General features: G+C 41.1%; 1 protein-coding gene across 1 annotated transcript in view; it reads right to left on the reverse strand.

Moving 5' to 3' along the window:
• Window positions 1–8,086: 8,086 nt before the first annotated feature.
• ANO10 (anoctamin 10) overlaps window positions 8,087–13,150 on the reverse strand; it is a 473,406-nt gene continuing 468,342 nt past the window's right edge. Inside the window, exon 13 of the mRNA XM_075315233.1 lies at window positions 8,087–10,456. Coding sequence (XP_075171348.1) covers window positions 10,406–10,456 — 51 coding nt within the window. The 3' untranslated portion in view covers window positions 8,087–10,405. The remainder of the gene's footprint in view (window positions 10,457–13,150) is intronic.

Consider the following 13,150-nt stretch of genomic DNA (forward strand, 5'->3'; position numbering starts at 1 on the left):
CCAGTTAGACAATAACCTTCTGTTAATGAAGGGAAAAAGCTTCAAAGAAGTACTGTACAGAACAATCCAAGAGCACTGTATAGTCCAGTTTTTACTGGAGTTAGGCTGATAAAACAATGTACTCGCAGTGCACTTGTCTCATTTTTTTATGGACATGAGAACAAAGACTTGTTTTCTTAACATTAGATGCATTTACCACAGAAAGGTTATTGCAAACAGGCTTTCCTAAGAATGCTCTTTCATGATAATCCTGCAGTGTAAACAGGCTGCTGATCATCCAATGACTGAGCAAAATGCTTGCTTGTCGGATGAGATGATTTTTCAGCTTGTTGAAAAATCATCATTCTCGGCAGTGCATTGTCATGTGTAAACAAGATGTGCTGCGGCGATCAAGAATGACCTAGTACAGATTGTCCAATGTGCATTGCTTAGTGCAGTTTTATATGACTGCTGACCAACAAAAAAATATACCGATTGGAGATCGTTTTTGCCATGTAAATGGGCTCTCAGAGTCTACCTATTCTACTTGGAATCTTGATACGGTCTGTAAGAGCAGAGCCTGGAAATCTTTGGGAAATTATGTTAAGCAACTTCTAAAGTTGAGCAAATAAATTTATAGGACCCTGGTCAATTCGTGGCCATTGGACGTGAGCCCTGCAAATATCCCCTTACCTGCTGACATCTACTTGGCCTCTTCTAATTAAAAAGCCCAGCGTGACATCGTCTTTTTGGTGTGTGTGGCATGAATGATATCAGGCCAAGCTTACTACTCAAAAGAGATGCTGAGGATGCCAACAGGTAGGAGGAGATTCATAGCAACTTTGTAAAAAATATGTTGAGGTGATCATTTGGATCCAAAACAAAGTTATATCAATTCTGTATAATCAACTCTATTACAGAACTACTTGGCACAGAACCATCAACACTTCCTCTAGACCCCTGTATGAAGAATTAGAAGATGGCAGCTTCCCTCAGTGTCGTTGGGTGATGTGTGGTCTTAAAGCAACAAAATGTCTTTAGATATGTGTGCAAAAGTTAAATCGCTATGTGATGCCCGGACATACTATGGTGGAGGTCCGTATTATTCTGAAGCTTCTGCTTTCCTGGCCATTATCCCCTGATGATTAAGCTATTTATGAAACGCGTCGGGGGGTCTAGGAGCGTCTATGGTCAGATTGTTGCCACTGAGGGGTATTGTGAGGCTGTTGTTTTGCCCCCCTCTATTGGACAACATGTCTTTTTTGATTCATTTCACCTCAATGTGTATGTTTTGGTAACATTTCTCAACACTGTAGGGTGCTTTATATTGTGATCATTCGCATTTCTGGTATACACACTATTATGGACATCAGTTGGATACAATTGATGTTGCATTTGTGTAATTAACATCTGTGTACAAAGTGAGAGATTTGTTTTGGGACTAGTTTCTCTTACTGTAATTGTCCTTATTTGTGTATACAGTGGGAGCTCTGCATAACGTCAGCCTCTCGTAGTGTATTATATTGGTTGGTTTTACAACCGTTTATATAGTGTGTGTAAAATATCTTAATTAGGAATTATTAAAAGTTATATTTTATTATTGTCTTCACACAATTGGTTACACCACTTGCTTGGCTTGTTTCATATGACTTTGGTGAGCATCAATACACAATTCTAATAAAAGTTAAACTCGCAGCAAATTTTCACAATTTATTAAAGTGGATCTAATATAGTCATTTTACATAACAGCTGATATTTCTAAGGTGTTTTGTAAACTATAGGTTCTTAACAGGAGGCACAGGAGAAGTTGTCAGAGAAGGGGTGTCATTCTGGGCATAGGAACACAGCCATTTAGTTATTTCTTGTGATGTAAATCTGGGAATTGAATTTCAGGAAGTAGAGTAACATAATTAAAGGGGTTCCCCTGGGGTTGGAACTGTAAAAAAAATAAACTATGTGATACTCACCAACTGGTGCCTACTGCCCAAGCCTTGTGGCCTGCATTTATGAAGATAAGTACTTCGGTCTGTTAGAGCGCTAATAAAGCGGCTGCCAGTGGTTTATATGGAATAAACTTTAATGATGGGCTCCTGTTAATACACATTGTGGCCTGCATTGACCTAGGAAAAGGAGACATCACCATTCCACCAGCAGCAGAAACACTGCTCCTGTAATTTGCTGCAGCTGACTGGAGTTTTGAGCAGCCTGTCATCAAAAAAACCATGTGATTATGCACTGCTCAAGTCTCCTGTCCACTGGCTGCAACCAATCACAACAACACTAGTCATGCTGTTGGTGAAACAGTGACATCACCTCTACCTGTCTCAATGATGACTACGGAGCGCCCTGCAATGGATCCAGTTTTATTTTTTGTTTACAGCTCAAAGCGCCTGTAGAACATTTGTTTTGTTTTTTTTACAAAATAACTCTTAACAGTTTTGTACTTTTATATGTAATAGTATATCTATTTTACTCATTATATTGTCTCTAAGGTTTCACTTTATGTGTATGTACAGACATGCAACATATATACAGTGAAAACGTCACAGGAGGGCGGACGGGGGTGGATCCATGAGGTATTTATGGGCACAAGGTGGCGGCTTACAGACAATGTGTATCGGCCCTTGAGAAAGGTTGCCGAAAAGCGCTTCGGGCTTGTGATCCTGGATACACCCCCAGTCATCTGACTAATCCGGTATGTTCTGACACAACTGTGTGCTGCAAGGTTGCTCCTTACCCTGACTACTTGAGTAATCTCTGATAGTGGTTGTCATTTCACAATTTATTACGGTGTACCTGATGCTCAGACCCCTGGGGGGGTTGTACTTTAGATCTCCTGCATTATATGGGTTTAGCCTTTGATTATTAACCATTTATGTGAGTGAGTATACTATCCCTAATTAAAGTTAATGCAGGTGTATTATTACTGCTGTATTCGGATCACTACACAGCAGGACTACTTTTTAGCTTTTATATTATCAGTATTTTCACTATGTGTGTTGGTGATTGTTTTAAAAAAAAAATTTTTCAATAAAGTGAGCATAAAATAACTCCATTGTGTGGCATCACATTGTTTCAAGATATTGAGGAGTATGCATATATTTGGTAAAATTGGGGGATCATTACGTGAGAACACGAAGTTGTAATATGGTTCACTGTAACTCCCCTTTTTTCATGAAAACTGTTATAATAGTAATATCTGTGTTTATCACAGCTTTGTTTTCAGAATCCATGGATTTCAGAGCGCGCGATAACAATTGGCGCTCTCATATAAATGAGGCTTTTAAAGAAGACCTGACCTGTGGTTTTAACAGTAAGCATAGCGATTGCCAAGCAGATATGCAGAGATTAAAACAATTGCTCCACAAAAGGACTAAATTATGGTGGAACAAAGGTTTCCTGGAGCAATATGTAGCCCGGGGTTTGATCCCCCGTGGTCTACGTATTCAGGTATTTCCTTCATTCCCTATTCAAGAGGAATGGTTTATTAAAGCTTGGGAGGATAGTGCCAATGCATGTTCAAAACATTTCATGGAACTGCTTATTAAACTAAATGAAGTAAACGTGGGTGAAATGGAGGTGCAGATTGAGGCTATCGAAGATAAAATCAAAAAAGAGCTAACGGAAGAACAACTGGCCAAATTTAATACTGAAGTAGAGGGTGATTTTGCCAAATGGGAAAATGAAATTAGAAGTACCAAAACCAAGAAATTGCAGAGAGACAAGAACGACCACAGTAATAAACAAGTATATAGATGGAAGAAGGGCCGTCCAGGTCAATTCTACCATGGAAGACCCCGATCAGGCTCTATGTCATCTCGCACCTCCGGGGAGAGTATGGGGATGGAGGAGAAGGATGATGATCCTACGAAAAAATATAATGACATCTCTAAAAACCACCGTGGAGTGACACAGGGGAAAAGGAAGGGAATTTCACCCACCATGTCCCTGGAACAACGTAGCAAAAAGAATCAACTCCAGGTAATTAACTTCTCAACCCACACCCTCACAGAAGCACAGACTCAAGTTCTTCAACTTGGTCTATCATTTGTACCAACCGGCACCTTTGATTTATTTACTGCTGTAAAAGATCTCCATCTATATGCCCGGAAATTGCTTCTTTACAGATTACATCACAAAGCAAAGAAAGGGGATGAGGCCCTGACTGATAGGGAACAGGAGGCCATTGCTGTATTGGAGAGTTTGGAAAGGGAGGGTGAGCTAGGTGTGTCTGGGGTGTTTGCCCAAGAAATTTTACCAAGGTCGACCGCATTTCCCCCTTTGTCCTTATGTCCGCAAATAGAAATATTTGTCAGATTGGTCACCAAGGAGTTTGAGAAAATTCCCAAATATAGCTCCGGTGAAAATCTGACAAAACAACAACGTCTGGCGATTAGGGAACTAAAAAGTATGACGGACGTTGTGATAAAAAGTGCGGACAAAGGGGGGAATGTGGTGATCTGGCCTGTCCTCAAATACGAACGAGAGGCATTTAAACAACTTAACAATAAGGAGACATACACCAGACTTACCAGTAACCCCACCCCCGAGTTCAGGATTAAGTTAGAGTCTATCCTTGATGAGGCACTTTTGGAGGGCATAATAACATCAAAGGTGAGAGATGGATTGTTGGTTAATACTCCAAAGTTGCCCACTTTTTACCTGCTACCTAAGGTACACAAGGATGCCGCCAATCCTCCGGGACGACCTATCGTCTCGGGGATTGGTGGCCTTTGTGGGCCTATATGTACCTTTGTAGATTTCTACTTAAAACCTTTGGTACAGAATCTTCCATCATATTTGAAGGACACCAACGATCTCCTTAGGAAATTGGATGGTATTCATGTTGATGCAGACATGTGGCTTGTTACGGCGGACGTCGAGTCCCTTTATACCTGCATCGAGCACGAACAGGGTCTGGAGGCATCTAGACATTTCCTCATGGGAGGGCCATTGGAGAGATCTCTGTGTGAGCTTATTATGGAACTTCTTGAATTCATCCTCCATCATAACGTCTTCACTTTCAAGGACCGATTCTTCCTGCAGAGGCGTGGCACCGCCATGGGGGCAGCGTGTGCACCATCTTATGCGGGACTATTGCTGGGCAGGTGGGAGCAAACGGTTTTACACGAGCTCCCGCTTGCCCAGAGGGTAGTCTGCTGGTATAGATACATAGATGACGTGCTGTTCCTGTGGCAAGGTGCCCGCTCTCTGTTGGATATTTTCATGGAAGATCTGAATCGGAATAATATGAACATTCGGTTAACCTATAAGGCTGACCAGAAAAAAATGGAATTCTTGGACGTTATGATGGAGGTTGGTGAAGGAGGTCTAATTGAGACAGACCTTTTTAGAAAGGCTACATCTGTTAATGCTTTTTTACATGCATCATCGGCTCACCAGAGGTCCACAATTAGGGCCATCCCTACGGGACAATTTCTGAGGGCAAAACGAATTTGCTCGACATCTCAGAAATTTGAATGCCAGGCCAAAGACCTTAGTGCACGATTCAGGGATCGGGGATATGGCGCCCGCGGTGTCAGACAGGGCTACCTAAGGGCTAAACAATGTCCAAGAGAACATCTGTTGTACGGTTCAAATTGGGTAACTAAGGACGAAAGCGGGAACCAAACCAGATTTATCTCCACATTCAATGGACAATGGGGGCGTGTTAGAGATGCCCTGGTGAGACACTGGTCAGTGTTGCAAACGGATGCGGTCCTGGCCACTGACTTACCTGAGGCCCCCTTGGTCACGTCTAGAAGGGGCAGGAGCTTGCGGGATCTGCTTGTGGATAGCCACTATGTGGCTAAGACACAGGTTGGCCTGTACGGACATAACTCCCCCAGGGTGGGTTGCTTCACTTGTGGGGAATGTTTAGCTTGCGGATCCGGGAACATCATTAGAGGTAAGGAATTCTCTTCAGCGGATAAAAGACAACACTTTCAAATCAAGAAGTACATCTCATGTAGTAGTACCCATGTTGTTTATTACGCAAAATGTCCATGTGATCTGGTTTATGTAGGGCTTACCTCTAGGCAGCTACGGGTCCGCATCCGCGAACATGTCCGGGATATCCAGAAAGCTCCAGCCGTGACGGACCTCTCCCTTCTCAGGTCTCTCCCCAGACACTTTAAGGTCCACCCTAACTGTGACCCAATGGGATTGAAGGTGGTGGGGATCGACCTGATTAAGGGCGGTATCAGAGGGGGCAATCTGAAACTTGCCCTATCTAGATTGGAAGCTAGGTAGATATTCACTCTAGGGACCCTTTCACCTATGGGTCTTAATGAACAATTGAGTTTTGCCCCTTTCTTGAATGCATAAGGGATCCCTCCCTATAGCTGTTCTCTCCTACATAAGTATTTATTTTGGGAATGGAGGTTTGTTCCACCTCTGATGTACATACTTCATATTTTGGCATTCTAACCATTATGCTTTTTTATTTCTTGTATTTTAATTACATGTTGTTTGTCCTTTTGTAGTAATACCTCTGTGGTTGAAGATCTGCCATATCTCTTTCTTGCTCTGCATCCTCGAATTCCCGGCAGGATCAGGAATAAGGCATGGAATTGGACAGCCTTTTTGGATTTGGGAAGACACCATAATATGTTCACATATCCATATATTTATTATGTACTTAATATGGTTGTAGTAATATGATATCCATGTTTGTTTATAATGTGGCCTTTTTGTGCTATCTGACAAATATAATGCATTGGATCTCATCTGTGCTGTTTTCCCCTTCTATGTATGTTATATCCCTAGGGCACCGTTTATGGATATGGGACTTGGTCCCCTATCCAATTATATTTATCTATGATTAATATACTAAATCCCCATGAATAGTTAGACCTATGTGGGTCTAGACGGATTACATGGGAATTTGTGGAATGGTGTGCATAGTACGTTCGGCTGTCATGAGTTTCTGCCAGCAAACCTATAATGACGTGCTGTTGTTGATCCTTTCTGACCTGCTCTCCGATCCGTCCTCCTGTAGTGACGTACTTGCGCTCACGCTGCCGGCGTGATGCTTGGGTGCATATGCCCGGCGGCTTCTTTTACGGCCCCGCGCATGCGCGAATGACGTCACGGAGCTTTTTTGCTCCGGCGCATGCGCGGACTGTCGTGCTGAGCCGCCGGATGTATGTAGTTAATACCCGAGCCTTGCCGCAGGTGAGCGCTGTCAAAACGTCACAGGAGGGCGGACGGGGGTGGATCCATGAGGTATTTATGGGCACAAGGTGGCGGCTTACAGACAATGTGTATCGGCCCTTGAGAAAGGTTGCCGAAAAGCGCTTCGGGCTTGTGATCCTGGATACACCCCCAGTCGTCTGACTAATCCGGTATGTTCTGACACAACTGTGTGCTGCAAGGTTGCTCCTTACCCTGACTACTTGAGTAATCTCTGATAGTGGTTGTCATTTCACAATTTATTACGGTGTACCTGATGCTCAGACCCCTGGGGGGGTTGTACTTTAGATCTCCTGCATTATATGGGTTTAGCCTTTGATTATTAACCATTTATGTGAGTGAGTATACTATCCCTAATTAAAGTTAATGCAGGTGTATTATTACTGCTGTATTCGGATCACTACACAGCAGGACTACTTTTTAGCTTTTGTATTATCAGTATTTTCACTATGTGTGTTGGTGATTGTTTTAAAAAAAAATTTTCAATAAAGTGAGCATAAAATAACTCCATTGTGTGGCATCACATTGTTTCAAGATATTGAGGAGTATGCATATATTTGGTAAAATTGGGGGATCATTACGTGAGAACACGAAGTTGTAATATGGTTCACTGTAACTCCCCTTTTTTCATGAAAACTGTTATAATAGTGATCTGGTTAGATTTGGTGATGTTTCCATGGACATGTTGTAAAGTAAATCTTACAAAGAACACAGTACAACTCTTCTAATAAAGGATTAAGTTCTGGGTTCAACATCTTATTTTTTATAAAATTAACACTTTTACTTTAGCCTGAAAAGCCAAACTGCAGCACGTGAGATATCCAGGTTCCAGTCGTGGCGATCTGCAGAATTCAGGAGCTGAAGATTTGACATAGTTTCTTTCAGATATTACATATGATACAATGACACGTGCTAGGGACTTCTGATATTTATTTGCATGCATTAATAAGGAACAGTCACAGAAGTTTTATTGCAAACCATAGACCATAAGGAAAGTCTTGTTTCACAGGTTACTGCTTATCACATGATAAAAGTCCTGCGTTACAATGACAATTGAATACAAAATGAAAACAAAACATAAAAGAGGAGGGTTTCTTTAAGAATATCTAGTTTGGTATCCATTTGTGAGTCAGGTTCTAAGCCATCTACTTTAAAATGTATCGTTCTTTGTACCATCTATGGTATTATTATACAGAAAATGGGGGAAATCAAATCACTGTGTTATACTGAAAAACAAAAGGTTTTCAAGAAATCAGCAACAGGTGCCAGATCCTGCAGGTGACACCTCTGGAGCGCCACTTGGCTGCTGGTTTATATTGACATCAAAGCATTAATCAGCATATAAACTAGTAAGGAATAACAAGATCTTCTGCAAAAATGCTCAAGTTCCCAACTGGCTTCCATTATACTCAGTAAATGAGTTGCATCCATCTCAGCGGCCGACTGCTTGTTACAGGTACTGAGCACCTGAGCATGGTAGTGCCCGCTCATCACTAGTACCCAGCACCTGAGCATGGTAGTTGCCTGCTCATCACTAGTACCGAGAACCTAAGCATGGTAGTGCTTTCTCATCACTAGTACCGAGAACCTAAGCATGGTAGTGCTTTCTCATCACTAGTCATCAGTATATTGTATCTGTCAAATACTTTTCTCCTCAGTGGAACTTGTCGTGGTGGTCGTCATGGTAAGCAAAATGTATATATGTTACTATGTAGAATTAGATGATGGCAATTAATCCATACTCCTTTTTTTAGGTAATATTTGCATTCAGGGCACAGATAAGTTTTCGGGTGCTAGTACATGTAAAACTGAGCATCGGACTACCACTTTACAAATCACGCTGAGTATAGGTCCAACAAGGCAATTAGATCTAATCCGCATGCAGTTAATGAGTACAGTTCATAGCATCCTAAAGAAGTGGTGTCACAGATTCAAGTTCGAAAGGGATCTTCTGCTATGCCTCCAGTTTACAAAGTTATAAACTGGCAAACTCTTCACTGCAAGTCTCAGACACCGTTCATGGTCATTCAAATTTATGGAGCAAAGCCACGGGCATTCACATAGTCTACCAATCTGATTTTCTGAAACATATCTATGAGAAGTCAACAAAAATCTTTTTCTTGAATTTATAGAATTTCCTTTACAGGATACCTAGAATTTTTAACAAACTTCTCCCATATTATAGTGTCAGAAGTCTTAATCAGCAGTGGTCTTAGCACCCAAACCTCTACCAATAAAAATTTTTGACATATCACTTTAGATAAGCGAAACTCAGAGCTACCCTTTAAAGGTTACGGAATTGACATAATGCAGAACCGTCTGATATGAAGCATAGTAATAAAGGATACATTGATTTGTTGTGATCTTCATCAGACATAGAAAATGATATATGAATGTGTAATTCTGAGAACAGAGTTGTTGTAGAGAACACAATGACTTTCTCCCAAAGAACGCGCACATTTGTCCACAGTCCCTCTAAATCATTGGACCTGAGCTACGATACCAGCCACAACCCAGTGAAATGCACTGTTTTTGGAATAGCAGGGTTTATTGATCTAATCCTGTACAATAATTTTAACTTTATCATATGTTTTGATATGTTGGGCCAATTGGAAAGATACATTTGCAAACTGGTACTGGGCTACTGCAAACAAGAAGTCTATATGGATGTTATCCTATACACGAGAGATGTACACTAAGTTTTAGGGGGAAATTAAGCTTTAACCATGATTTACTAAAGACATAATATTGCTAGTAATTTTCACATATAAAAAAAAACTGCACAAACCAACATTAAAACAGAAGCAGAAATAAACATAATTTTCATCACAAGACTGACTATATTATCATGTATCTGTTATTCATGAGGACAGTGTAGTGTAATGTGTGCATGGCTATGTCTGTAGGATAACAGAAATCTTTATGACAAAGAACACGGCCGTACAGTCTGGCTCCAGATGGAAGTATGGACGCATCAGGTTTTCGTGAAAACACCAGATCCTCCACCAAGTGAGATATGCAGCAACCAGGGCATGAAGCTAAAGTATATATATATATGGTAATCATCCCAACAACACATGCCAGCACCAGACCTAATGCAGGAGAGACAATACAGTAAATGAAATACAGTTCAACCTGAGAAGCCAATGCGTGCTTTGGTAAACGTAAAGATAGTCATTGCAAGGAACTTTTAAGTGCAAATACTTTTGTATAATATATCCATGTTGATTCTTCATGAGTCTATTGCATCTTCAGTGAGGGAGTCGAAAGACAGTTTCATTTGCTGGAAAACAAAGAATAGCACCAGTTAGAATAATGAGATGCCAAAGGTAAAATATTCTGAAGACATATATTCAGTAAATATATATATATATGTTTTTACAGTTAATTCTTTCACACCCAAAACTGAAATTGAACTATTTAGACCTTCATATAGGGGACTTAGACCCGATAAAAATCCTACTGGTACTGGTGATTTGGAATGCCCCCTAATCTAATGCTCTAGCCCTGTACATACTGACAGTGGTGCGGCCAAGTGCCCGCGCGCGCAGGGTCAGTGTGTGCTGGAGCACAGTTCTCAGTCCCCTCTCCTGTGTATAAATAACAGCTATTTGCTGCACACAGTATTATACATCAGTGTATGGCCACAAAACACAATGAGGGAGATGAAAATGTGCATACACTGACATTGTGCGCGCTCCCATCCCTCCCCTGTTATACTTGACGCTGCTTTGCAATCCAGTGTGTAATGAAAGGGCAACTATAATAATAATTTTTATTTCTATAGCGCTAACATATTCCGCAGCACTTTACAATTCAGAGGGGACATGTATAGACAATATCAGACATTACAGAATAACACAATGCCAACAGATACTAAGAGGAGTGATGGTCCTGCTAGTATACGGCAGGCACAAACGGTAAGTGGTAAAAAGTGCTTGTCATGTGTGATCCAGCCATCGTATAATAAATAGGGTATTCAAATAATGCTGCATGAACCGGTCACCAGCAAGTACAAAGTGCTATTGAGTGCATAGAGGGTGTGTAAACATATGATAAAAGGGACCAAATTTGGGAAAAAATTTGTAAAGGCCAAAAGGAATAGTTGAATAAAAGTGAGGAGAGGAAGAAGGCCAGGCTAAAGAAATGGATTTTTAGGGCACGCTTAAAACTACGGGTATTGGGAATTAATTGAATTGTCCTTGGTAGTGCATTCCAGAGAATTGGTGCAGCTTGTGAGAAGTCTTGGAGATGAGAGTTGGATGTATGGATTATTGAGGAAGTTAGTTTTAGGTCATTAGCGGAATGGAGAACATGGGTAGGGTGATAAATTGAGATGAGGAAGAAGATGTAGAGCGGTGCAGAAGAGCTTTGTGGGTGAGAGAATGAGAAGTTTATATTGTACTCTGCAGAAGATGGGCAACTAGTGCTAGTTGTATTTTAGAGGATTTTTTTTTATTATTGATCAACAACTATGTTCTCAATCAACCCAAAAGACTCAAATATCAAAGCTTAATATTTTTGGAAGTTGGAGTGTTTGTTTTTTTTTTAGATTTGGCTATCTTAGGAGGATATCTGTTTGTGCAGGTAACTATTACTGTGCAGAATTATTAAGCCACTTAATAAAAAAACAAATAGATTCCCATCTCACTTGTTTATTTTCACCAGGTAAACCAATATAACTGCACAAAATTTAGAAATAAACATTTCTGACATGCAAAAACAAAACCCCAAAAAATTAGTGACCAATATAGCCACCTTTCTTTATGATGACACTCAACAGCCTACCATCCATAGGTTCGGTCAGTTGCTTGATCTGTTTACGATCAACATTGCATGCAGCAGCCACCACAGCCTCCCAGACACTGTTCAGAGAGGTGTACTGTTTTCCCTCCCTGTAGATCTTACATTTTATGAGGGACCACAGGTTCTCTATGGGGTTCAGATCAGGTGAACAAGGGGGCCATGTCATTATTTTTTCATCTTTTAGACCGTTACTGGCCAGCCACGCTGTGGAGTAGTTGGATGCATGTGATGGAGCATTGTCCTGCATGAAAATCATGTTTTTCTTGAACGATACTGACTTCTTCTTGTACCACTGCTTGAAGAAGTTGTCTTCCAGAAACTGGCAGTAGGTCTGGGAGTTAAGCTTCACTCCATCCTCAACCCGAAAAAGTCCCACAAGTTTGAGCTTCACTCTATCCTCAACCCGAAAAAGTCCCACAAGTTCATCTTTGATGATACCAGTCAATACCAGTACCCTACCTCAACCTTGCTGGCGACTGAGTTGGAGTAGAGCTCTCTGCCCTTTACTAATCCAGCCTCTGGCCCATCCAAAGTCACTCTCATTTCATCAGTTTATAAAACCTTTGAAAAATCAGTCTTCAGATATTTCTTGGCCCAGTCTTCACATTTTCTCTTATGTTTCTTGTTCAAAGGTGGTCATTTTTCAGCCTTCCTTACCTTGGCCATGTCACTGAGTATGGCACACCTTGTGCTTTTTGATACTCCAGTAACGTGGCAGCTCTGAAATATGGCCAAACTGGAGGCAAATGGCATCTTGGCAGCGTCACGCTTGATTTCCCTCAATTCATGGGCAGTTATTTTGCGCCTTTTTTGCCCAACACGCTTCTTGTGACCCTGTTGGCAATTTGCCATGAAACGCTTGATTGTTTGGTGATCACGCTTTAAAAGTTTGGCAATTTCAAGACTGCTGCATCCCTCTGCAAGACATATCACAAGTTTGGACTTTTCAGAGCTCGTCAAATCTCTTTTCCGACCCATTTTGCCAAAGGAAAGGAAGTTGCCTAATAATTAAGCACACCTTATACAGGGTGTTGATGTCATTATACCACACCCCTCCTCCTTACAGAGATGCACATCACAGTAGGACAACGTGTGTAAAAATTATCATGTGCTCAAAATACTCATTTGCCTAATATTTCTGCACATAGTGTAGTAGAGAGTTGCAGTAGTC

The sequence above is a fragment of the Anomaloglossus baeobatrachus genome, chromosome 6, assembly GCF_048569485.1.
Source record: "Anomaloglossus baeobatrachus isolate aAnoBae1 chromosome 6, aAnoBae1.hap1, whole genome shotgun sequence".
In the NCBI taxonomy this organism is placed as follows: Eukaryota; Metazoa; Chordata; class Amphibia; order Anura; family Aromobatidae; genus Anomaloglossus; species Anomaloglossus baeobatrachus.